Here is a 26,370-nt window from a genome sequence, read left to right on the forward strand (position 1 = left end):
GGAGTCACCAAATGAAATTAGGAGGCAGCGGGTTCAAAACAAACAAAAGGAAGTATTTTTTCACCCAGCGCACTGTCAACCTGGGGAACTCTCTGCCAGAGGGTGTTGTGAAGGACAAGACTAGAACAGGGTTCAGAAGGCAGCTAGACAGATTCCTGGAGGACAGGTCCATCAATGGCTATTAGCCAGGCTGGGCAGGGATGGTGTCCCTAGCCTCTGTTTGCCAGAAGCTGGGAATGGGCGACAGGGGATGGATCACTGCATGATTCCCTGTTCTGTTCACTCCCTCTGGGGCACCTGGCACTGGCTGCTGTCGGCAGACAGGACACTGGGCTAGAGGGACCTTTGCTCTGGCCACTCTCAGGTGGTGTCCCTGTCCCTGCCCTGCTGCTCCACAGAACCCGCATGCTCAGCGCCTCTGTGTGTATCTGACGCTGATTAGGGGCGCTGGATTCAAGCCCTCAAACCCCCCCCGGGCCCCCCGTTTATCCAGAAGCCAGGATCCCCCCCACCCGGGAAAGGGAGGCACTTGCGGACTTCCCGATGCTGCTGCGTCTCTGAGCTCAGCACTGGCGGGGCTGGTGGGGGGGAAGGTACAAAGCTCGGCTCCCTCCCAGCCTGGGGCACTTCCTCCTCGGCTCCTCCGGCGGGCCAGGCTGGGACGCTGCTTTCCCCGGGGAGGCTCCGCGGCGCCCGGCCAGGCCCCTCCCTCCTTTCCCCGCATCGGGACCGTCGGACCCAGCCCACATGGCGCCCCCGGAGCCAGGTGAGCCCCCTCCCGTCCGTTCTCCCTGCGGGGCCGCTCCGGGTCCCCCCATCCCCGGGGCCCCCTCTGATCCCCGGGCCCGCTGGGGCCCCTGGGCGCAGCCTGGACGGGAGCCGGCCCCGGGGTGGGAGGGTGCCCCAGGGTCCCCCTGCCCCCCGGATCTCCGCGCTCCAGGCTGGGCGCTGCGCTCTGCTGCTGCTCCCCGTCTCCCCACAGCCGCCAGCCCAGCCGGCACCCCTGCAGCCCATCCCCTGGGGGCCGGGGCCGGGGCCTTCCCTGCGCTCTGGGCCGGGGGCTGGGTGCCAGCCTCCCCCCCCATGGGCCGTGCCTGGGAAGCGGCGCTCCGCCTCCCCTGGACCGGAGCATCCCACCGCTAGGAGCCCCCGGGCAGCCCCGAGCAGCCCTGGGCGAAAAGCGCGGTGGGCCGTGGAGGTGGATGGAAGCCCCCCAGGAGCTGGCGTGACCCGCAGGCTGCCCGGGGCCCCGGCGCCCTGGTCTCGGTTCCCCTTGGATCCCCGCTCGGGGGCAGCTGCAGGGACAGGGACGCTGACGGTGCGGGCTGGGCACCCACCAACTTCTCTCTTCAGTTCCCCTTTCAAGGGCATCGCCGGGGATGTTCCTTCCCCTCCGCTGAGCGGCTGTTTGCCCCCAGCCCCTCCCGAGCTCCCCACCTCGGCCTCTCCGGCTGCCCCCACGCCCTGCTCCCCCCTCCACGCCTTCTTTGCCCCTCTCTTAACGTGGGGCTGGACCAAACCCCGCTGGAGTCTGCACGAGTCTTTCCAGGATCCAGCAACTCCGGCCCCAGAACTAGCACAAAACCCAACCACCCCCGCTGCTGGGGGCTCTGCTCCCTCCCTTCCCCGCTCCCACCCCCGGGACAGGCCGTCTGTTTAGTCCAGGGGTAGGCAACCTATGGCACCTGCTGATTGTCGGGGCACTCACACCGCCCGTGTCCTGGCCTTTAAATGAAGCTTCTCAAACATTTTACAAACCTTATTTACTCTACACACAACAATGGTTTAGTTCTATCTTACAGACATAGCAAGAGACCTTCTAAGAACGTTAACATGTATGACCGGCCCAGGAAACCTTCAATGAGGGTGAATAAATGGAGACTGGACGCAGCACTTCTGAAAGGCTGCCGACCCCTGGTTTAGTCTGTTAGCTCCCTGGGGCAGAGACTGGCTCCCACCCTGCCCCACAGACGCCCAGAGGATTCAGGGGGCCTGGGGCAATGGAATTTCGGGGCTCCCTTCCATAAAACCAAGTTGCAATACTATAGAATCATGTATTTGGAAATGTAGAAAACAACCCGTGAAATACATTCAACAATTAATTGTTAATCATTTGAAAATACACCTCTGCCCCGCTAGATCGCTGCCCTGCAGAGCCAAAAAGTCCTACCCCGTTATAGGGGAAACCGCGTTATAGCGAAATTGCTTTGATCCACTGGAGTGCACAGCCCCCGCCCCCCCAGCGCTGCTTTCCCCCGTTATATCCCAGTTCGCGTTGTATCGGGGTAGAGGTGTACACGAAATGCGATTTAAAAACATTAAATGCTTTAATGGTCTATCTACATTTGTGGCTGGGTGCTGGTGATGGCTGGTGCCAATGGGCTGCCGCTGCTGTTGCCCAGGGCTCGGTGCGGAGCTGGGATCTGGGTCAGGGGGTGCCCAGATCAGAGGGGCCGTGATCAGAGCTGGAGGTCAGGGCTGTGGGGGGATGGGGTCAGGGGGTGCCCAGATCAGAGGCGCTGTGCTCAGAGCTGGGGGTCAGGGCTGTAGGAGGGATGGTGTCAGGGGTTGCCCAGCTCAGAGGGGCTGGGCTCAGAGCTGGGGGGTCAGGCCTGGGAGGAGTCTGGGGGGTGTCTGGCTCAGAGGGTCTGGGCTCAGAGCTGGGAGTCAGGGCTGGGGGGGGGCAGGGAGGTCCAGCTCAGAGGGGCTGTGCTCAGAGCTGGGGGTCAGAGTGGGGGGGGCAGGGGGGTCCAGCTCAGAGGGGCTGTGCTCAGAGCTGGGGGTCAGAGTGGGGGGGGCAGGGGGGTGTCCAGCTCAGAGGGGCTAAGCTCAGAGCTGGGGGTCAGGGGGGGTCTGGCTCAGAGGCGCTTACCATGCTGCTTACTCTCACCTCCCCCATCTCCCAGACCCTCAGCGCGCGCCGTGGCCAGAGCTGCCCTGGCCCCCAGACAGCGCTGCAGTGGCCTGGCTCCATTGGGACCTGAGCTCACTGCCCCACTCCCTCACCACGCGGCTCCAAGCGGGGGGCGCTCAGGCCCCCCCCCACCACGTGGCTCCAAGAGGGAGGAGCTCAGGCCTGAGCCACGCCACTTTAGCTCTGTCCAGGGCCGCTCCCGGTCACGGCGCGCTGAGGTGCCGGGGGATAGGGGAAGGCAGAGGCAAAGGGAGGGGGGAGCCTCCAACATTCTCGTGGGGGGCCCCTGCATGGCCCGGGGTCTGGGGCAAATTGCCCCACTTGCCCCACCCCACCCCCTAGCTGGCCCTAGTTAGTGCAGAGTTCAGCCGGGGCTGGCTGCTGTTGGGGACAGGATACCGGGCTAGAGGGATCTGGGGTTTGGCCCAGTCTGGCAACGCCTGCGTTCCTGTGCCTGAGAATTCATCAGTGCACGTTTGAATTAGCCCCTTAGCCCTTTAAGGCACTTGACCAGGTCAGGGCCCTGTGGCACTGGGTGCCGCACAGCCGTAAGAGCAGATGCTGGATAAGAGGGAGACACCAACGTAGGACCTGGAGCGGGCGGTTTAATAACCCTCCCTCCGCTTTTTTTAGCATGATCACTCTGGATCGTCTTGTTAGCCACACACAGAATAGCAGGTTGGAAGGGACCTCAGGAGGGATCTAGTCCCACCCCCTGCTCAAAGCAGGACCAACCCCAACTAAATCATCCCAGCCAGGGCTTTGTCAAGCCTGACCTTAAAAACCTCTAAAGATGGAGATTCCACCACCTCCCTAGGGAACCCATTCCAGTGCTTCACCACCCTCCTAGTGAAATAGTGTTTCCTAATATCCAACCTAAACCTCCCCCACTGCAACTTGAGACCATTACTACGTCTATCCAGGGCCGGCTCCAGGCACCAGCACTCCAAGCAGGTGCTTGGGGCGGCAGTCTGCAAGGGGCGACAGTCTGTGTGTTTTTGCCCCCAAGCAGCGTGCCGAATTGCCGCAGTGGAGGGCAGGAGCAGTCCATGTGCCCTGTGGGCAGCATGTGCATTTCCACTGCGGCGGCAATTCGGCGGCAGCTTCTATGTTCAGCTGCCTGCAGCGGCGCAGCTTCTGTCTTCTGGCTGAAGACAGAAGCTGCCGCCGAATTGCTGCTGCCACCACCACCGTGGAAACGCGCGTGAAGCCCTAACGGCACACGGACTGCCCCCACCGTCTGCGGTGGCAATTCGGCGCGCTGCTTGGGGTGGCAAAAACAGTAGTACCAGCCCTGCATACATCCAGCCCCTTTTAAAAAATCTAGCTGAGTTCTTGGCCTCAGTTGCTTCTTGTGGCAATGAGTTCCACAGTCTAATTCCCTTGGCTGGGGGTCTGACCAGTTTTGAACTTTGACCAGTTTTGAACTTGCCACCTTTTGAAATATCAGACGCTGTCCTGGTATCCCCAAAGGGCTGGGTGGCACTTTCCAGCTTGGTGGGGGCTGCCGGATAACCACCACTTCCCAGCAAGAGGCCCAGGCCAATGGTGGGGAGCAGGGGCTCCTACTCCCATGGGAATGCAGCGGGGGAAAAGCCAGAACTTTGCAGATCCTTGTAAAGAAAATTCTGCTGAGCCCATCTGTGTGTGTGTAATGGCAGCCAAATCACAGAACAGTTCGAGCCCCTGTTCCCCATCTCTAAAATGAGAGCAATGGGCCTTCCTTTGTCGTATCTCTTACAGCGAGCTCTTCAGCTGGGACTGCCTCTTGCCATGTGCACGTGCAGCACCTAGCACCGTGGGCCTGTGATCCTGGCTGGGGCCTCTTAATGCTACGGGAATATAAGCAATAACAATTCCCCGAGTCCTACGCAGCCCGGATGGGCCCTTCCTCTGGGATTAATGGATTAGGTCCTTTTAAAGCTGCATTTAACAAACTCCGTGTAGCCCCAAGAATCTCTCTGCTCCTTTAAAGAGAAACCCAGAGCCAGGCAGCTCCTCTCCCTTCCGCATTGTCGGGGACCAGGTCCCCATAGGGCTGCCAGTCAGAGGAGGGGTTGGAGAAGGGGTAGCTGGGTGGGGAGGGGGGCAAGGGGGAGGAATAGACAGGACGAGCCAGGGGCGGGTTCTCAGGCCTATTCATTCCCTGCCAGCCCCGGGGATAGGTAACAGGGAGTAACCCCGCTCCAGACCAGGTGCACACACTGTAACGGGAACTAATTCTAAGTGGCAGCCGAGCCTTACGGCTTGTTCCTAGGAGGTTCCCTGTAGGAGCCCCCCCTGATGCAAGCCCCTAGTTCCCCTCTGGGCCAGAGAGAGGCCCCAACCCCTGCTGTAGCCCCAACTTGATGCTAGTGGGCCCCACATGAGCCGACCCCAAAGTGAGTCAGCCACAGTAGCTCTGTCTGTTTGCAACCTGCCACCCTGGCCCCAGCCTTCTGCGGCTGGACATCAGGAACCGGTTATCGGTTACCAAGGTGACTGAATAGCCGTGTACTGATTTTTCCTTGCCCTGGCACCCCCAGGAAGCTGCTGGAAGTAGAGGCGCAAGGCACAGGTAGGGGGACCCAGCGGTGCCCGCAGCCATATGGACGTTACCCCCAGTGCGTTTGCATCCCGTTGGCGGGGGCACCATGGGAGGGGCAGGGCTGCTCAGAGTGGGGGTGAAAGGAGCAGTTTGCCCTGGGCTCCCTATTTGAGAAGGACCCCAAACCGATGTGATCCAGCATGTGAGGTCACATTATCCCCCCCGCTGGGCCAAACCTGAGGGCGCTGTGACCCCACGCACCAGATCGCAACGCCTGGCACAGGGAGCTGGGCCCAGCCACACAGCAGAGGAGCCGAGCCACAGCTGTGGAGTGAGCGCAGTTGTGCATATCAGGTGACAGATTTCTAGAGGCACCTTCCAATATTTCAGGGTGGGAGCAGGGGGTGGGGGGGCAGGTTATGCCTTCCCATGAGGATGCTGTAGCGAAATGTACACGTTTCTTGAGTCTCCCTTGCTTTGGCTTCCCTAGGCAGTGGGAGGTCCCAGCAGGAGAATCAGAAGGGCCAGAGCTACCGCACAATGGGACCCCCAGAATCGCAGCTGCATCGGGATCAGACGTACCTGGATGAGAAGATCGCCATCCCGGATGTGGGAGGGGTAGGTCCCACCAGTGTCTCGGCAGGGAGGACTGATCTTCCCACTGCCACAAGCATAGCCGGCACTTGAAGTGGGGAGGCAGGACAGGCCAGTCCATAGGGAACAGGCTGGCCGTCAGGACACCTGGGTTCTATTTTACTGTGGGCCAGTCACAGCCCCCTTGTGCCTCAGTTTCCCCTACTGTTCACGGGATCATGCCATGGCTTTCTTTGCTGCAGTGTTTTGAGATCTCTGGATGGACAGCTCCTTGTGGAAGTGCTGAGCTCTGTAACAGTGAGCTAGCGCTGCCCTGGTCACTAATAATAATCACCTGCACTTCGTCAATAGCGGTTTTTTACCTCTCAAAGCTAGGTGGCGAGTGGCATTATCCTCACTTTACAGATGGGGAAACTGAGGCACAGTGCTCTGCGGCAACCAGCCCAAGGTCACCCAGCAAGTGAAAAGCAGGACTAGATCCTAGGTCTCCTGCTGTCTGCATTGGTGCATTCCCCACGAGAACACACTGCCTCCCCTCGCTGGCTTTTCCTGTCCCCACTGACATCCACGGACCCCAGGTTCCTCTGCAGTGGGGGGGCAAGGGGTTCCGGGCATAGGGGATATCAGGGCAGCATATTGGCCTGTGACTCCCATCTGAGCCGAGCCTACAGTGCTGTTCTCTAACACCAGAAAGGTGAAATGGAAAACGTTTCATTCTGGTTCTTCCAAGGCGGACTCTAGTGAGAACAGAGCAGCGCAGTGTTTTCGCTGACGGACCCAGGAGAGGCTGCAGTGTGATGGTGACCTGCAGTGCTGAGAACTCATAGAATCATAGAATCTCAGGGTTGGAAGGGACCTCAGGAGGTATCTAGTCCAACCCCCTGCTCAAAGCAGGACCAATTCCCAACTAAATCATCCCAGCCAGGGCTCTGTCAAGCCTGACCTTAAAAACCTCTAAGGAAGGAGATTCCACCACCTCCCTAGGTAACCCATTCCAGTGCTTTACCACCCTCCTAGTGAAATAGTGTTTCCTAATATCCAACCTAAACCTCTCCCACCGCAACTTGAGACCATTGCTCCTTGTTCTGTCATCTGGTACCACTGAGAACAGTCGAGATCCATCCTCTTTGGAACCCCCTTTCAGGTAGTTGAAAGCAGCTATCAAATCCCCCCTCATTTTTCTCTTCTGCAGACTAAATAAGCCCAGTTCCCTCAGCCTCTCCTCATAAGTCATGTGCTCCAGCCCCCTAATCATTTTTGTTGCCCTCCGCTGGACTCTCTCCAATTTTTCCACATCTTTCTTGTAGTGTGGGTCCCAAAACTGGACACAGGACTCCAGATGAGGCCTCACCAATGTCGAATAGAAGGGAACGATCACATCCCTCGATCTGCTGGCAATGCCCCTACTTATACAGCTCACAATGCCATTAGCCTTCTTGGCAACAAGGGCACACTGTTGACTCATACCCAGCTTCTTGTCCACTGTAACCCCTAGGTCCTTTTCTGCAGAACTGCTGCCTAGCCATTCGGTGCCTAGTCTGTAACAGTGAATGGGATTCTTCCATCCTAAGTGCAGGATTCTGCACTTGTCCTTTTTGAACCTCATCAGGTTTCTTTTGGCCCAATCCTCTAATTTGTCTAGGTCCCTCTGTATCCTATCCCTACCCTCCAGCATATCTACCACTCCTCCCAGTTTAGTGTCATCTGCAAACTTGCTGAGGGTGCAGTCCATGCCGTCCTCCAGATCATTAATGAAGATATTGAGCAAAATCAGTCCCAGGACCGACCCTTGGGGCAATCCGCTTGAAACCGGCTGCCAACTAGACACGGAGCCGTTGATCACTACCCGTTGAGCCCGACGATCTAGCCAGCTTTCTATCCACTTTATAGTCCATTCGTCCAATCCATACTTCTTTAACTTGCTGACAAGAATACTGTGGGACACTGTATCAAAAGCTTTGCTAAAGTCAAGGAATAACACATCCACTGCTTTCCCCTCATCCACAGACCCAGTTATCTCCTCAGAGAAGGCAATTAGGTTAGTCAGGCATGACTTGCCCTTGGTGAATCCATGCTGACTGTTCCTGATCACTTTCCTCTCCTCTAAGGGCTTCAGAATTGATTCCTTGAGGGCCTGCTCCATGATTTTTCCAGGGACTGAGGTGAGGCTGACTGACCTGTAGTTCCCCAAATCCTCCTCCTTCCCTTTTTTAAAGATGGGCACTACATTAGCCTTTTTCTAGTTATCCGGGACCTCCCCAGTTCGCCATGAGTTTTCAGAGATAATGGCCAATGGCTCCGCAATCACGTCCGCCAACTCCTTTAGCACCCTTGGATGCAGCGTATCCGGTCTCATGGACTTGTGCTTGTCCAGCTTTTCTAAATAGTCCTGACCCACTTCTTTCTCCACAGAGGGCTGGTCACCTCCTCCCCATGCTAGTGCTGCCCAGTGCAGTAGTCTGGGAGCTGACCTTGTTCGTGAAGACAGAGGCAAAAAAAGCATTGAGTACATTAGCTTTTCCCACATCCTCTGTCCACTAAGTTACCTCCCTCATTCAGTCAGGGGCCCACACTTTCCTTGACTTTCTTCATGTTACTAACATACCTGAAGAAACCCTTCTTGTTACTCTTAACATCTCTTGCTAGCTGCAACTCCAAGTGTGATTTGGCCTTCCTGATTTCACTCCTGCAGCCTGAGCAATATTTTTATACTCCTCCCTGGTCATTTGTCCAATCTTCCACTTCTTGTAAGCTGCTTTTTTTGTTTAAGATCAGCAAGGATTTCACTGTTAAGCCAGCTTGGTCGCCTGCCATATTTACTATTCTTCCTACGCATTGGGATGGTTTGTTCCTGCAACCTCAGTAAGGATTCTTTAAAATACAGCCACGCTGGCTCTTGTTTGGGGGTTTTAAAAGGAAGAGATTTCTTGATATTACAAATTCAGGCCCCATGTCTCCACTGCATTTCCTGGGAGCCTGGCGAAGCAGCAGGATTGGGACATCATACGCCGTGCAGAAGTGAAACCCGCTTAGCTGGGGGTGGGGGTGGGGAGTGATTCTTGTTCAGACTGTTCAGCGCTCTGGTGTCTTGCCGCCCCTTGAACTCAAATGCCCTGAGGATAGCTAGGAGAATGGCTGGCGGGTGAAAGATTTCACAGCCCAACCTTTCCGGTAAGGCATCTCTCTGGCTTTCCAGAGAACTTGTCATCAAACAGCAGGGAAGACAAGAGCTGACAGGGCTGGTATTGTCTGTGCTTAAAAAATAAGCAGAAAAAAACATTTAAAAAAATCCCTTTTGAGCTGTTTTCATCCATGATAAAGGGGCCTGTCCCAGTGTCCTCCCTTTGCCCCAGGCGGGATTGGGGGCATGTGTCCAGGGGGCCGATCTCCCCTTGGTGCCAGGAGTTGGGGCTACCTTTGCCTATAGACCCTAGGGCTGGTGGCCTGGACAGGGCCAGGCTGGTCCAATCCCCACCCTCTGGTCGGGGCTGGAGATCCTCCGGCCTGCACACTGTGTGAATCAGAGAAAGTGAGAGCACGAGACCAGAGAGATGCTGCCCTCAGCCAAGGCCAGCGCTGCCAGGGTTAGGAAAGAGGAACTGGGATACGGGGCGGGCCCTTCCTGCACTAGAAGGGGTGGAAGGAACTCATGGGTCAGGAAACAGCAAGCAGGGGTGGGTGGGACACGTGGGAGCCATGCACAGGCCTGTGGGACATAGTTAGCTTGACCTAAATCCCCTTGCGGGCCCAGCTCAAGCAATGGAAGAATTTGTCCGTCAGCCGAGTTGCTGCTTCTGGAGGGGGAGGATTTGCTACAGCACCAAATGAAGCCACCTCTGGCACCGTAGGAAGGGTCTATGCCAGCGGTCCCCAACCTTTTCGTCTGGCATGCACCAGACGAAGGACCGTGGCGGTGGTCGAGCATCCGCCAAAATGCCGCCGAATTTCTGCGGCGATGCCTGTTGATGACGTCGCTTGTTGGCGGCAAGCAGCATCATTGAGAGACGTCGCTGCCAAAATGCCACAGAAATTCGGCAGATGCTCGACCGCTGGCCAGGATGTGGGCGCATTTAGATGCCCCTGAGGGCGCCATGGCACCTGTGTGCACTGCATTGGGGACCCCCTGGTCTATGCTATGGCTGCCAGGCTGCTGTAACAGGGACCTCCCCACGGACCCCACTGAGCGGCAGTGGGGAATGGAACCCCCGATTGCTGGCCCTGAGAGCAGAAGGTTCTGCCAGCCGAGTTAGAGGAGTGGCTACGCGGGTGGGTGTGTGATGGTGCACTGGAAATAGATCCTGTCTGATACCGGGCATGCGACAGGCCAGCTCTAGCCGTGGGCTGTAGAGGGACCACTCTGGGACTGATTCCCATGGCCAAAGCCCCAGGTGTGGTGCTGCCATTTCTAGCCTCTGCCATTATAGCCAGTTTCCTTTAATCAGCTGCTGGCACCCCGGGGGAGGGTTGTGGGACAGGGGAGGTGGCAGGATGCTGCCCTCAGGTGTCACTCAACATGCCTGCGTACCCCATAATTCCACGCCTGCCCCTCCCCAGCCGCGCACTCCAGCCTGGTCTGCTCTGCAGTGAGCACTTCGGAGATCTGGGCGTATGCGCTTTGCTGCTCGGCTCTGTTAAAGCGCCCGGCGCCCAGCGTGGCACGTGCCAGCTCATTCCACCCCTGCCACCTAGAGGGATTGATCCCGCCGGCTGCTTCGGAGCCGCACGTCCCCTACGCTGAGCAGCCGGGAGTCCAGGACAGGGGGCTCCTGATGGCTGCTTCCCCTCTGCCCTAACCGCTGATGCAACTCTCCCTTCACAGCCCGGCTTCAGTTTCCGGAAGCTGTGGGCTTTCACCGGCCCCGGGTTCCTCATGAGCATTGCCTTCCTGGACCCCGGGAACATCGAGTCGGACCTGCAGTGCGGCGCCGTCGCTGGGTTCAAGGTGAGCAGGGGGCCCGGTGGGGACGGGGGCGCGTTCGCCAGCGCCAGCTGTGCCCACCGGAGCCGCTAGATGGGGCATGAGCTGGGGCAGCACAGGGTGGGATACGTGCCACTCAAGGAGCAGCTGTCCTGAGCCCGCCCCGGGGCAGATTCCCCAGCCAGTCAGAATGGTCCCTTTGGCCACCTCACCCCATTGCTACCAGCTGGGTCCTTCTCGCCCACGCTGAGGATGAATAACACTTAGGTTCATCCGTCCGTCTGCCCACCCATCCATCCCGCCATCACTTGGGCTGTCAGCGCTTTGGGACAGGTCTGTACCGCACCTGGCACTACGGGGCCATGAGCCCAGGTCTGGGGTTTTCAGGCTCTACCGTAATAACCCCCCAGCAAGCCCCAGTCATTCAGGTAACAAGCTAGCAGGTGTATGCAGCACACCCAGCCACCCCACCCAACTGAGGCCCCAGCCCTGCCACCCCCGCTGGCTCTGGCGTGGATTCCTTGGGGTCTGGCTCTACGGTGGTTGGTTCAAAGTCCTGTCTGGGGTATGGAGGGGACCTTCCCAGCCCGCTTGGCCGGGGGGGTTCAACCTTTTTCTTTCTGAGGCCAACATGCTAGAAAAGCCCCCCAGCCCACCCGGGCCCCAAGAATTGGTTTTCTGCATATGCAAGCCAGGCCCGGCATTCGGGGGCAGCAAGCAGGGCACTCGCCTGGGGCCCCACACTACAGGGGTCCCCACCAAGCTCCATTGCTCAGGCTTCGGCCTCAGTCCCCTGCCCTGGGCCCCTAGCCGAGTCTAATGCTGGCCCTGCTTGGCGGCCCCCTGGAAACCTGTTCGAGGCCCCTAGGTGGCCGCGGGCCCCTTGCTGAGACCCCCTGCGCTAGCCTATCCCTCACCGACCCAGATCATTCAGCCTGCAGGCTGTGGGCCCGCCCCAGTGAAGTCAATGGGAATTTTACCCTGGACTCCCAGGGCTGGTGTGTTTAGGTGAATTAGCTGGCACTATGCTGGGCCTGTAGCTTCTGTCACCTGCTAGCTCCAGGGGCTGGGCCAGGCTGGCTCCCGCAGCCCCTGCTGAGAGGCTCTGTCGTGCCCAGTCTGCCCCCCAACAGCCTGTCCCTTACTGCCCTAGCTGCTGTGGGTGCTGCTCTGGGCCACCATCCTGGGGCTGCTGTGCCAGCGGCTGGCGATCAGGCTGGGCGTCGTCACGGGGCTGGACCTGGGCGAGGTCTGCTACCAGTACTACCCAAAGGTGAGTGGCAAGCCGCCGGGCGGGCACCACGGCTTGCAGCTGGGAGCCTCACCTGGGGGCGGATCTGGGGTCCGGAGAGCAGCAAGCAGGGGATGGGCGGCAGGTGGAGCCCCTCGGCTGCTCCCGTTGGCTGCGAGACAGGAGCTCCACAGCCGTTTGTCTGGATTCCTGTGGCCTCGGTCGCCTGCCCCACAGCTCAGGCTCGTGCCCTGCTTTGCAGCATCAAATGCCAGCTTGGGGTTTTGAACCTTCAGCTGGATTTGGGGTCATAGGAAACTGTGTGGGGGGAGAGGGGGGCAGGGGGGCTGGCAGTGCTGGACAGAACCAGCTACAGTGCAGGATGGTGCTTTACAAATGCACACACACAGTGTGGGCTCTGGTGATGCCCCTCTCTCCCGACCCACAGCCCTGCTAGCCCAGTTTTCCTCCCCCCAAACACAGCTCTGCTGGTGTCCCTCACTCTCGACTCGCAGCCCCCTGCTGTCTCAGCCCCCTGCTAGCATAGTTCTTCTCCCCCCAAACACAGCTCTGTGACGCCCCTCACTCCTGACCCGCAGCCCCCTGCTAGCCCAGTTCTGCTCCCCCCAAACACAGCTCTGTGATGCCCCTCACTCCCGACCCGCAGCCCCCTGCTAGCCCAGTTCTGCTCCCCCCAAACACAGCTCTGCGATGCCTCTCACTCCCGACCCGCAGCCCCCTGCTAGCCCAGTTCTGCTCCCCCCAAACACAGCTCTGTGACACCCCTCACTCCTGACCCGCAGCCCCCTGCTAGCCCAGTTCTGCTCCCCCCAAACACAGCTCTGCGATGCCCCTCACTCCCGACCCGCAGCCCCCTGCTAGCCCAGTTCTCCTCCCCCCAAACACAGTTCTGCGATGCCCCTCAGGCCCGACCCGCAGCCCCCTGCTAGCCCAGTTCTGCTCCCCCCAAACACAGCTCTGTGACACCCCTCACTCCTGACCCGCAGCCCCCTGCTAGCCCAGTTCTGCTCCCCCCAAACACAGCTCTGCGATGCCCCTCACTCCCAACCCGCAGCCCCCTGCTAGCCCAGTTCTCCTCCCCCCAAACACAGCTCTGCGATGCCCCTCACTCCCGACCCGCAGCCCCCTGCTAGCCCAGTTCTCCTCCCCCCAAACACAGCTCTGTGACATCCCTCACTCCTGACCCGCAGCCCCCTGCTAGCCCAGTTCTGCTCCCCCCAAACACAGCTCTGTGACACCCCTCACTCCTGGCCCGCAGCCCCCTGCTAGCCCAGTTCTGCTCCCCGCAAACACAGCTCTGCGATGCCTCTCACTCCCGACCCGCAGCCCCCTGCTAGTCCAGTTCTCCTCCCCCCAAACACAGCTCTGCGATGCCCCTCAGGCCCGACCCGCAGCCCCCTGCTAGCCCAGCCCATTCAGTGAACGCAGGGATCATTCCCTGGAGAATTATACACACTTTGAGGACACACTGAGCCCATAAGACATGTGGCTAGAGATAATCCTAATTAACCCTGGGCAAACGGCTCGGGGGCGCTGAGACGCAGAGCGAGACGGCGCCAGGTTCTTCCTGAGTGTGGGGTTAGCATCCAGTGGAGTATCTGGTTACCTCGCTATGCTCCCGGGTAGCTCGGATGACCAGCAGGAGCAGACAAGCCCCCATCAGAGCTCTCTGCAGTCAGGGGTGAGGAGTCCAACTGTATATTATATCCCAGAGGAGGGGGGGTTTATCATGAGGTTGCACCGATGACTCTTTAATGATCCCAACCCCCCAGAAAATCAGCCCTGACCCACCCCGCCTACTCTCCCTACTTGTAGCAAAGGGGCAGGCAGCTGCAAGGAGAACTGGGGGCTTGGGGTTAGAGCAGCAAACTTGCAACCAGGACTCCTGGGTTCTGTTCACAGCTCTGGGCAGGGGTCTAGTAGGGGAGACTGGGACTGGGGAACTCTGGGTCTATTGTCCGCTCGGACGGGACACTATCTTGTTAGAACTGGGAGTCAGGACTCCTGGGGTCTATTCCCAGCTCTGGGCATGTCTCTGTGCCTCAGTTTCCCGGTCTGTACCATGGATCACATGGGTGTTGTGAGGCTTGACAAAGTGCTCTGAGGCCCCTGGCAATGTGAGGCCGCCAGCCGGGGCTCCTGACTGGCCCTGTTTGCTGCAGGTACCGCGCGTGCTGCTCTGGGTCATGATCGAGATCGCCATCATTGGCTCCGACATGCAGGAGGTGATCGGGACGGCCATCGCTTTCAGCCTTCTCTCGGCTGGACGGTAACGAGCCCTCATGCTGCAGCCACAATGACTCCTGTGCGCTAGGGGAGCCGGGCCCAGAACCCCGGGGACCTTTAGCCCCCAGCTGCCACCTGAACTAACAGAGCGCTCCCCGAGCTTGCAGCTGTAGTGAGTCCCTTATCCTGTCTGGGTGACATCCCAGGTACAAACCAAGCCAGCAGGTTACGCGATCCCTCTAGCGTGCTGGATCCTCACGTTAGCACCGCCGATTCCTAACCACAGGGACCAAATGCAGGAGCAGCTGGTTTTAAGAGAGGCAGGATTAGCTAGAGATCTCAGAGCCTGCTTCCCTCAGCTCCGTGCCTGCATTCGGAGACACCAGATCTAGGCTCTGGCAGTCCTGGGCCTTCTGCTGAGACTTCCTGTGGGTTTAGAAGCGGGACCCAGAGACAGATTTTAGTAACTGTCAAACCAGGCTGCATTCAAGCCAGACCCTTCCAAAGCTGTGTAGCCCTGTTACCAAAGTCCCAACCCCGCTGGGCTCCATCGCTGGCCCTGTTTGAAGCAGGATGGGATGTGCTTCTAAAGATCCACTCTAGCTCCAACAGGAGTGAATTCAGGAAAGTCCTGTGGGCTACAGGAGATCAGACGAGGTGGTCACAACGGCCTCTTCTGGCCTGAGGCTCTACGAATCCAGTGTCCCTCTGCAGCCTCCTCTTCGAGCCAGAGCTCCAGGGCTTGGCGTCACCCCAGCGCGTCACGTTCCCTGGAGGCTTGTGCACCGGAGACAGAGTCACTCAGCAAGCGAAAGCTCAGCTGAGCCTTTCACAAGCAGAGACGACCCCTCCCCTCGCCTTTTTCTAGCTACCAGGCTGCTTGTCCAGCACAGGAATGAGCTTCCCCCGGCTTCGTCATAGCAGTAACCCCTGTGATTTCCCCCCGCAGCATCCCCCTGTGGGGCGGAGTCCTCATCACCATCATCGACACCCTCTTCTTCCTCTTCCTGGATAAATACGGTCAGTTCTTGGTACCACAGGCTGGGGAGGGGGAGCTGCCGGGGCCATCTGCCCAGTTTACATGGAGGGTGTTAGGTTAGGAAGCTGCAGAACCAGGAGGCTTTCCCCAGGCTGGTTGGTTTCACGCTCTGTTTCTAGTCAGTTTCATGCTCTCTTTCCCAGTGCAGAGCTGCCTCTTGGCTACCAATCTGCCCAGCCCTGGCCTCTCCTGGGCCTTTCTAAAAATCAGCTCAACACCTAGCAAAATACTCAGCTCCCCACCGTGCTCCCTGTGGCTTCGGCTCCTCCCTGGTGTCAACCCAGCCAGGACCCGAGTCAGAGGGCGGCAACCTCCCGGCGGGATGGAAGGGAGTCACAGGTTGCCTGGTGAGATCTGCACCGTGGGGGCTGCCGGCAGGGAGGGAGCAAGGGGGTGGGAGAAAGGTGGGTCTGGCATGGTGTGGCGCATGTTGGGAACCACAGGTCTGCATCACACAGGCTATGATGGATCATGCTACAAAGGGGACTGATGGGCTGTGGGGGAGGTTACTAGAGGACAGTCTTGGGACCATTCGGATTTTAATTAATGCCCTTGGCCCAAAAAGTGGGACTGCGCTAATAAAAGCTGCAGATGACACAAAGTCAGGAGGTATTGCCAGGATCATTTGGAAGTGACAGAGAAAGACCTGGGTGTATTAGTCAGTCACAGGATGTTTGTGAGCTGCCAATGAGGTGCGGCCGTGGAAAAGGCTGATGCGATCCTGGATGTATCAGGCAAGGTACTTCCAGGAGACAGGGAAGTGTTAGTACCATTACACAAGGCACTGGTGAGGCTTATCTACGATATCCTGTGCAGTCCTGGGCTCCCCTGTTTAAGAAAGATGAAGTCAGACTGGAACAGGTGCAGAGCAGGGCTGTTAGGGTGATCGGAGGAATGGAAAACCTGCTTTCTGAGGGGAAACTCAAAGAGCTTGGCTTGTTTAGCCGAACCAAGCGAAGGCTGAGGGGAGAGATAATCGCTCTCTATAAATATATCAGAGGGATAAATACCAGGGACGGAGAGGAATTATTTAAGCTCAGTACCAATGTGGACACAAGAACAAATGGGTATAAACTGGCCATCAGCAAGCTTTGGCTTGAAATTGGAGGAAGGTTTATTCCAAGTTCTGGAGCAGCCTCCCAAGGGGAGCAGTGGGGGCAAAACCCCTAACTGGCTTCAAGACTGAATGTGATAAGTGTACGGAGGGGCTGGTGTGGTGACACGGCCGACAATGGCATGTAGCCGATCTTCGACTGCTATCAGGAATATCTCCCCAACGGCCGGGGATGGGACACTTGATGGAGAGCCCTGAGTCACTACAGAGAGTTCTTTCCCAGGGGTCTGGCTGCTGGGTCTTGCCCACATGCTCAGGGTCTAACCAATTGCCAGATTTGGGGCTGGGAAGGAATTTTCCCCTCGGGTCAGATTGGCAGAGACCCTGGGGGGGATTCGCCTTCCCCTGCAGCGTGGGGCCCGGGTCACTTGCTGGTTTGAACTAGAGCCAAGGGTGGATTCTCTGTCACTTTAAGTCTTTGGGCCAATCTCTGAGGACTCAATGACTCAGTCAGAGCTCGGGGTCTGTTCCAGGGTGGGTGGGCGAGGTTCTGTGGCCTGCGAGGTGCAGGTCAGATGAGATGATTCCGATGGTCCATTCGACTCTCCGAGTCTGTGAGATTGTCCCCAAGCCTGGTCCCAGGGGCTGGCTTTGAGCTGCCTGTCTGAGCACGGCTGCAGCGTGGAGCTCCCCTGGCCTCCATTTCCCCTCCAGGTCTCCGGAAGCTGGAAGCCTTTTTCGGTCTCCTGATCACAATCATGGCAGTGACCTTTGGCTACGAGGTAAAGAGCCATTTCCTGGCTGCCTTGGCCAACCCTTGTGTGTGAGCAGGGGAGGAACGGCCCAGAGTTCACACCACAGCACTACCTCGGGCCGCTATCACAGGCTGAGAAGCCACAGAGGTCCCCAGTGACTGAGGGAGAACAGGAACATCCGACAGGGGCCCAGAGTCCAGTCCCCTCCTATCACAGACAACCCCAGCAGCTAATCCCGTTCACGGATCTCTCAGGCTCCCTCTGAAACCCAGTTAGGTCCCTTGCCCTTGTGTTCAGCGAGTGGCAGAGGTGGGGATCCAAGCTGCCCACGTTACGGAGAGGCCACTTGTGCAGCCCTTACCTGGTCTTACAGACCCATCTGGCCAAAGGGAAATCTCAGTGCTGGAGCTAGGAGGGGCGGCGCTTCTGCTCTGGGAGGCGTTCGGGGGCGCGTCTTTCCTTTCACCCTGGCAGCCCTTGTGCCACCTCCACAGGCCGGCTCCCAAGCACAGCAGCTACCAGCCCCACAGTGTGGGAGTTTGATCTTTTTACAAGGGTGCATCAGCTGCAAACCCTTCCTTTGGCGGGGGTCCTTGTGTGCCTCACAAGCTACGCAGGGGGGTGGCTGATCAGGATTTGAATGGCAGACTTCCCTCCAGGGAGAACAAAGTGGCAGCAGATGCTTTTCCTTGGGAGGTGCTGCCTTTCAGCTGCCTGCGATCGTTAGCACCCGTGGGCTTCGGGGTGTCGGTCCTGCAGCCTGGCTAGGGCGTCTTTCTGCCCCCCGTGGATTGGGGTGGGGATTCTTGTGGCCGTGCGCTGTGACGGAGCTGCAGTGACCTTGTCCGGCCCGGCAGGGCCTCCTGTGTCATGGAGCTGGGGAGGGGGACAGCCCTCACGGGAGCTGTTCGGGGGCTGGCTCGCTCACTGCCGCTTTGCCCAGCAGGCCGGCGTTAGCACCGCCGACAAGGGCGGAGTGGGCCGTGGAGCCGGAGCCAGGCTCCTCCTCACTCGCTCTCCCTGTCCCCAGTACGTGGTGGTACAGCCTGCCCAGACGGAGGTGCTGAAGGGCATATTCTTCCCCTACTGCCGCGGCTGCGGGCGGGAGGAGCTGCTGCAGGCCGTGGGCATCGTGGGCGCAATCATCATGCCACACAACATCTACCTCCACTCCTCCCTGGTCAAGGTGAGGGCTCAGCTGCCTTCCCCCTTCATCCTGGGGGGCACTTCTGTAACCCACCGGGGGCCCAGTGTGCGCATGATGGAGTCAAAAACAACAAGGAGTCCGGTGGCACCTTACAGACTAACAGATTTATTTGGGCATAAGCTTTCCTGGGTAAAACACCCACTTCTTCAGATGCACGGAGTGGAAGTTACAGATGCAGGCATCTGGAGTCGGCCATCAGCGGCATTAGGAGGCCATGGGTGCAATACCTTGACCTGCCAGCGGGGGCGCTGTTGCACTCCCAGCCCCTGCTCCAGTTGGGGTGGGGGTGCTACCGACCGGAGCGCGAAGCCAGGGGGTGGAAACGCGGCATGTGGGAGCGGGGCTGGGACCGAGGGCAGCACCCTGGGAACAGGAAACAGATGCTTGGCTCCTCCGCCCAGCTGGGTGGGGCATCAAGCCCTAGGCTGCACCCCACCCCTGCCCCGTGATAGCCCCATGAGCCTTCTGAGCACGGCATCCCCGCCACCGGCTCAGGGCCCCCCGGAGAGCCAGTAGCCCTGTCCCCGGCTGCCCCCTGCCCTGGCCTAGCCAGCTGCGTGACGCTGCCCCCTGCTGTGTGCCCCGCCCAGACCCGCGAAGTGACGCGCTCCCAGAGGCAGGAGGTGAGCGAAGCCAACAAGTACTTCCTGATCGAGTCCTGCATCGCCCTCTTCGTCTCCTTCCTCATCAACCTCTTCGTCATGGCCGTCTTCGGACAGGCCTTCTACCACCGCACCAACCAGGACGTGGTGAGTCCCCGCCACCGGGGGGGGGGGGGGCAGGGGCGGGCCAGGACGTGGTGAGTCCCCGCCACCGGGGGGTGTCACGGAGTCCCCGGGCGATGCTCTGGAACTGCTCCCCACCAAGCCAGTCAGGACTCTGGGGAACCTCCTCTCCCTTGGAGCAGACTGTCTGCAGGGCAAGAAGCTCACACGTCTTCACCTCCTGGGTCTCTCCTTGGAGTATTCAGCATCCTCTGCCCCTCCGTGCGCTTCCCACAGCGAGTCCACCCCAGCGGGGTCCTGGGGAAGCCACCGGGTTCTGCACCCCCACTTCGCAGTCAGACGTGACTCTCAGCCAGCCAGTAACACAGAGGTTTATTCGATGACAGGAACAGGGTCTAAAACAGAGCTTGTAGATACAGCGAACCGGACCCCTCGGCTGGGTCCATTCTGGGGGGCAGTGAGCCAGACCCCCAGGTCTGCCCTCCACCCTTGTCCCCAGCCAGCTCCAGACTAACAACCCCTCCCAGCCCCTCCTCTCTGCTCAGCCCCTTTCCCGGGCCAGGAGGTCACCTGATCCCTTTGTCTCCAACACCTTCAGCTGGCACCTTTGCAGGGGAGGGGCCCAGGCCATCAGTTGCTAGGAGACAGAGGGTCAGGCATTTAGGTGCACTGGCCCTTTGCTCTGCCAGATACTTAAGAACTGCCATGGGGACACTGAGGCACCAACACAGTATTCAGAGAAAACATTAAGAACTTGCCCAGTTCGTCACAGGGGGCAGGGGCGGGCCAGGACGTGGTGAGTCCCCGCCACCGGGGGGGCAGGGGCAGGCCTTCTCCCCCACACCCGGCCCCACGTCCCACCACCCTCTCTGATGAGCCGCCGGTGTGCCTGCCCCTCCCAGCAGCTCCAGCAGGGGGCAGCACCTGAGCCGTACACACCTCCCAACCCCGGCACCAGTGGGGGTGCGAGAGGCTGTGTGATCATCTTCAACTGAGTTTAAATCTTACTGCCCCACCAGAGCCCCTAGCAACGGCCAGCCCCAGCCCCAGCCCCAGCCCCCCTGGGGACTAGAACTCTCGACCTTCTGCGCTAAAACGCCAGGCCTCTACCCCCAGGGGGCAATGGGGCAGCTCCCCCCACCTCCCGCCACTAGGGGGAGCTGATACACAGCTGACTTATGGGGGGCACCAGAGGGCAGCAGGGAGCACACCCACCCAGCAGCGATTGGGGCACCGGCCCCCGGGATCTGATGGGCTTTTGCAGGCGGGGCTGGTCCCCCGTCGCACGCTCAGCCCCGGGGCAGCGTTAAGGGCTGGGAGGCAAGGTAGGGCCAGCCTGCTCCTGCCCCCACCCCCGCAAGGTCATTTGCCAGTGCCCTCCTGCCCCCTGCCAGTGCCCTCCTGCCCCCGCCCCTGCTCCTGACCGGTGGCCCCGCACCCCTGTGTTTCAGTACAACGTTTGCGCCAACAGCAGCGTCAGCCAGTACGCCCCCATCTTCCCCAGGAACAACGAGACGGTCTCCGTGGACATCTACCAAGGGGTGAGTCGGGGGCACAGACACCCCCTTGCCCCGGGAGTGGGGGCTGGGCTGCCGGGGTGGGGACGCGTGGGGCTCAGCGGCACAGGAAGAGCCTTAGCCCCATGGGAGAGGGGGAGGGTTTGCCCCTCCTGGTCTCCCAGGATAGGCTCTTTTTCTGGCAGTGCCCCCTGCACCGGCCTCAGCCTTCAGGTGCCCACAATCCTCGTTGCTGGAGCCAACAGGGTCCCTTCTATTTCCCCCACCCCTCGTACCCCACCCCGCCCATCGCTGAGAGCTGGACCGAGGGGTTACTGCTGAGCAGCCTCCCGCTGCCCCGACCTGCCAGCCTGTCGTGGGAGAGGCCGGGAGCAGATCCTGGCCCCACCCCACAAGGGAGGGCTTGGGGTCCCGCTTTGGGCCCTGCTAACACAGGCTCTGCTCTGTCCCCCTTCAGGGCGTCATTCTGGGCTGTTACTTCGGCTCTGTTGCTCTCTACATCTGGGCCATCGGGATTCTGGCAGCAGGGCAGAGTTCCACCATGACCGGGACCTACGCTGGGCAGTTTGTCATGGAGGTGAGAGACGGGGGCTGGGCTGGGTTGGTACCAGCCGGGGGGTGGAACCAGCGCTTCCCCAGAGGCCCATTGGCTTCTGCACAACTTACGCTTCGGTTTGTGTAATGCTGTTTCCAGCCCTTATTCCTGCAAAGAGAAACTTCCAGCTATGACCCTGCTGCCTGCCTGAGTCTGCAGAGAGCCTGCTTCCAACCATAGGAGGGATAGCTCAATGGTTTGAGCATTGGCCTGTTAAACCCAGGGGTGTGAGTTCAGTCCTTGAGGGGGCCACTTAGGGAACTGGGGCAAAATCAGTACTTGGTCCTGCTAGTGAAGGCAGGGGACTGGACTTGATGACCTTCAAAGTCTCTTCCAGCTCTAGGAGATGGGTATATCTCTGTGTGTGTGTCTCTCTTTCTCCCCCTAACCTAGGCATTTATACCACACTCCTCGGCTTGCTACCTGGTATGGCTCTGTAGGGGAAAAACCATAGGGGGGTTATTGGGAGTTTTCTCCTTTTCTCCTCAACCCCTTCCCCAGGACAAGCAGATGTAAGTATCTGTAGGCTGCCAGGAATGCTAAGGCGCAAAGGCAGGGTGAAAGGAGGACCCTGATCGCTTGCAATTACCAGGAGTTTTCTGCAAATTCCAGTCTGCAGAACTCAGGTCGCCTCCCCAAAACTCCCACTGACTGAGCCTTCACTTCAAGACATCAACCCGTCACCTCCCCTCTTCAAACCTGTCGGGCTGAGTTGTTGTGCGCTGTTGCAGGGCTCCACCCCAGAGGCAGCTGCATTTCAGCAGCCACTCAAGCAATCTCTGGGTCTGGAGCTTGTCGCCAGGCTGCAATCTTTGCACCAGGGGAGATTAACTTAGCTGAGACCGTGTTATTTATTGACTAACGTATTGCCCAGCTCTCCAGTGTGGTGGTGACATCTAGGGCTGGCTGGGGGGACTGCACAGCCCTAACCCAAGCAAAGGTTTGCACGTCCAACCCCGCACACAGCTATTTCTCCCTGTCCTGGCAGCTCCGAGAACCAGCCTTCTTGGCTCTGTAGACCACGTCGGCTGGCACATCCGCTGCACTGGGCCAGTGGGGGTTGGTGTCGGGGCATCAGGGACCTGGCCCCGCGCTTTCCCCAGTAATGGAAACATTAAATAGCCGAATTCGGTTTGTTTTTCCTAAAACTTGTGAATGACTGGGACGCTCTGAGGAAGGAGGAGACGAAGCGTTAGAGCCAGGGAGAGCGCAGAGAGGACGGAATCATGTGAATAACGGCCCCTCACGTACAGCTCAGCCTGTGCCCTTCAATCCCACAGCCCCTCCCCGCTAGTCCAGCCCTGGGCTCCCACCACCCCTAACTCTGCCAGTGCCTCATAATCCCAAACCACAGCCCCCTGGGCTCTCCCCACCCCTAACTCTGCCAGTGCCTCATAATCCCAATCCACAGCCCCGTGGGCTCTCCCCACCCCCAACTCAGCAAGTGCCTCATAATCCCAATCCACAGCCCCCTGGGCTCCCCCACTAACTCTGCCAGTGCCTCATAATCCCAATCCACAGCCCCCTGGGCTCCCCCACTAACTCTGCCAGTGCCTCATAATCCCTACCTGCAGCTCCTTCTGCATTTCCTAATGTTTCCTCCCCACCTTGCAGGTCCAGGCCTTGCTGTCCCCGAGCAAGACCCTTGCTCACGTTGGCCGTGCCATCCCTAGGCGACGAGGGGATACTTTGAAACACGGGGCCTCTCACGTGTTCGCTAACCCAGTGTGGACGTGGCCGGCGAGCGGTCACTTTAACCCACATTCCCTGGGCGGGGTGACCCCTGGGGGTGGGCGAGGAGCCCAGCTTTGCTCCTTGTGGCAGCGCCGTCCCTCCCCACCAGGGGGCAGGATCCTTTGGGAAAGGAAGGTCTTTATTTTGTGCTGAGCTCCTGGGGCTGGGCGGTCAAAGGGGGGGTTGTCTACTCAGCACAGGACGTTCCAGGCTGGACGGCCCGATCCTGCAGGGGAGGGCGTGTCCTCCACTCCCATTGCAGACTCTCGGGAATTAATCGTGCCTGAGGGGGGCTGTATTGCTGGTGGGTTCTGAGCACTGGAGTGTGCTGGGAGGGTGAACTGAGGGTGGTGGGGGGCGATCGGGTAGCGGGGGGCTGAACCGAGGCGGTGGTGGTGATGGGGGCTGAGGGGCTGACGGGGGGGGCTGAATTGAGGGGCGAGAACTGATGGGGGACAGGATTAATGGCTGGGCAGGAGACAGACAGAGGTGGGAGTCAGAACTCCTGCAGCCGGGGCCAAAAATCGCTGTCTCCAGCGCAGGCAGGAGATTGTCCCATGCCCTGGGAAGGGGCTGGGGGAGTCCAAACATCAAGACCCTGCCCAGAAAAACGCAGTAGAATTGCTTTGAACTCTTGTGAGTTTGGGGGCCAGTCTCCTGGTTTCCGATCTCTGGACGTTGCCAGTCCAGCCATTGCAAGGTGCAGATCCGGCTCCAGGGGCCTCTCCCCACCAGTGACCCTGCAGCATCAGGCCCCCGGCATCATTCAGAGATTCATGGATTCTAGGACTGGAAGGGACCTTGTGAAGTCATCGAGTCCAGTCCCCTGCACTCATGACAGGACCAAATACTGTCTAGACCATCCTGGATAGACATTTATCTAACCTACTCTTAGATATCTCCAGAGATGGAGATTCCACAACCTCCCTAGGCAATTTATTCCAGTGTTTAACTACCCTGGCAGTTAGGAACTTTTCCTAACGTCCAACCTAAACCTCCCTTGCTGCAGTTTAAGCCCACTGCTTCTTGTTCTATCATTGGAGGCTAAGGTGAACAAGTTTTCTCCCTCCTCCTGATGACACCCTTTTAGATACCTGAAAACTGCTATCATGTCCCCTCTCAGTCTTTTCTTTTCCAAAGAGACGTCATTCTCACTCATTGACAGGGCATCCCCCCTTTGTCCCTCCCCAGGGGTTCCTGCAGCTCCGCTGGTCCCGCTTTGCCCGCGTACTCTTCACCCGCTCCTTCGCCATCCTCCCCACCGTCTTCATCGCCGCCTTCAAGGACGTCAGCCACCTGACGGGGATGAACGACCTTCTCAATGTGCTGCAGAGCATCCTGGTGAGAACCGGGCCTGGACCTTGGGCACAACTGACTCGGGGCAAGGGAGGGTGGCCTGGATGTGGTAGTGGGGGTTGGGGCAAGTACCTGGGAGCAGGGTCCCCTCCCCTCTCACCCTGCCCCTCTGCCTTGCAGCTCCCCTTCGCCGTCCTCCCAGTTCTCACCTTCACCAGCATGCGGCCGCTCATGCAGGAGTTCACCAACGGCGTGTGAGTATTGGCCCGGGCCTGGGGGTCCTACCTCTCCGCCGGTCCAATGGCTGGGGGCGCAGGCAGCCTCCCCAGGGCACCCGGCGTCCAGATCCCCCCAAATGCTGAAATTAACAAGCAGCAGAACCCCAGAACGTTGGAGGTATTTGGGGTTTGTCAGGACCTGGGGGCAGGGCATCCTTCAGCCAATCGCGTGGCTGGGTCGGGGGAGAGGGTCGCAGGTGGGCAGGCCGTGCTTGCCATGTGTTCGCCGGGCCCCCTTGGGCCTGGGCCCACAAGAGCCGGGCTGGCAGCACAGGCAGGCTCAGCCATGCGTCAAACCCTCCTGCACTGGTGCACCCCCCTGCATGGGCCAGGAGGCCAGGCGGAGTGGGGCCAACCCATGCAGAGTCAGAGACGCCGGACCCCCACCCAGGCAGCGGGCGGGAGGGGGCCAGGCCGGGCTCATGGGTGCTCTGGTCTCCGCAGTGTTGGGAAGGTGCTGATGATCCTCATCACCGGGCTGATCTGCGCCATTAACCTCTACTTTGTGGTGATCTACATCCCTACGCTGGGCAGCATTGCCTACTACATCCCCCTGGGCTTCGTGCTGGCCGGCTATGTGGCCTTCACCGCCTACCTGGTAGGGCAGCAGGGGGCGCGGCCTGTGCTCCAGGGCTGGGGGATCGGACCTGGGCTGGGAGGGAGAACTTAGGGGCGGGGGGTTGGGAGCACTTCTGGGGGGGGGGGGGCTCAGGTCCTGGGAGTTATCTGCCAAGCCGTGCACCTCATGTCCCCCCCCAGTGACCCCCCAGCGCCTGACTCCAAAGGGGACCCCCCTACTGGTCAGATGGGGAACAATGGGGGGACCCCTCACAGCGCAGCCCCAGTGATCAGAGCCAGATTGGGCAGCCCCTGCTCGCACCCACTGGCTTTTCAGGGGCACCTGCTGCCTGTGCAGCTGGGACAGGGGCTGGGCAGAGATGGGAAGACCCTAGCCCGGGCCGAATCAGAACCACCTGCCACATTATCCAGCCCCAGGCCCCAGTCGGTGGTGGGCTTGGTACCAGGCTCTGGCGCGTGGCTCAGGTCAGGGGCTCTGATCTCACTGCGCAGGCTGGACTCTGGGGCAGAGAGCGAGTGGCGGTCACTAGGTCCCCCCCCCCCCCCGCTCCAACACCCCAGGCTGCTCCGTCCCCCCCAACTCAGCGCTCTGTCCCAATCAGCAGCTCAGCTGGTTTCCCTCTCGCCTCCTGTAGATCTGGACGTGCTGCATTGCACACGGAGCCAACTTCCTGGCCTGCGGACGCCACAGCCAGTTCTCCTATGGGCTCCCCTCCACCGACCCGCCAGGCTGGGCAGGGACCCGATGACACCTCGTGCCCTGCCCGCTGGGCACTCGCGCCACAGGCCTAGGCTGCCTCTGGGTCTGTCACCATCCCAGGAGGGAACGAAGCCATCGCCACGCAGTCACCGGCAGGGCCGGGGTTCAGGGCTGGGCTCCCCACTCCCCCCACGGACTGACAGACATGCAGCATCCCTGGGCATCTCCCCTTCTCAGCAAGCTCAGGGCGTGGGGGGATGGTACTGACCAATCAGCACCTTCGTGGGCACCTGTGATCACACACACCCCCGCCACCCCAGCTCTGCCAGTGCCCCTCAGTCCTGACCCACAGCCCCCTGCTAGCCTAGTCCTGGTCCCCCCGAGTGCTGCTGGTGCCCCTCAATCCCGACCTGCAGCTCTTGTTTAACGTCCAGACAGGGCCGGCGCTTCCATTTAGGCA

General features: G+C 59.7%; 1 protein-coding gene across 2 annotated transcripts; it reads left to right on the forward strand.

Moving 5' to 3' along the window:
- Nucleotides 1-649: 649 nt before the first annotated feature.
- On the forward strand, nucleotides 650-26,370 carry SLC11A1 (solute carrier family 11 member 1). 2 transcript variants are annotated; one of them, XM_030580819.1, is made up of 15 exons: nucleotides 650-766; nucleotides 5,932-6,059; nucleotides 10,855-10,977; nucleotides 12,107-12,226; nucleotides 14,368-14,474; nucleotides 15,381-15,451; nucleotides 17,239-17,306; nucleotides 18,310-18,465; nucleotides 19,077-19,235; nucleotides 20,663-20,752; nucleotides 21,186-21,305; nucleotides 24,249-24,398; nucleotides 24,534-24,607; nucleotides 25,076-25,229; nucleotides 25,846-26,370. In XM_030580819.1, the coding sequence occupies exons 1-15, from the start codon at nucleotides 748-750 to the stop codon at nucleotides 25,957-25,959; spliced, it is 1,653 nt and encodes a 550-aa protein (XP_030436679.1). In that variant the 5' UTR covers nucleotides 650-747; the 3' UTR covers nucleotides 25,960-26,370. The 2 variants fall into 2 exon arrangements, with proteins under 2 accessions (XP_030436679.1, XP_030436680.1); XM_030580820.1 differs by lacking the exon at nucleotides 25,076-25,229.

This window comes from Gopherus evgoodei, chromosome 11 (assembly GCF_007399415.2).
Source record: "Gopherus evgoodei ecotype Sinaloan lineage chromosome 11, rGopEvg1_v1.p, whole genome shotgun sequence".
In the NCBI taxonomy this organism is placed as follows: Eukaryota; Metazoa; Chordata; order Testudines; family Testudinidae; genus Gopherus; species Gopherus evgoodei.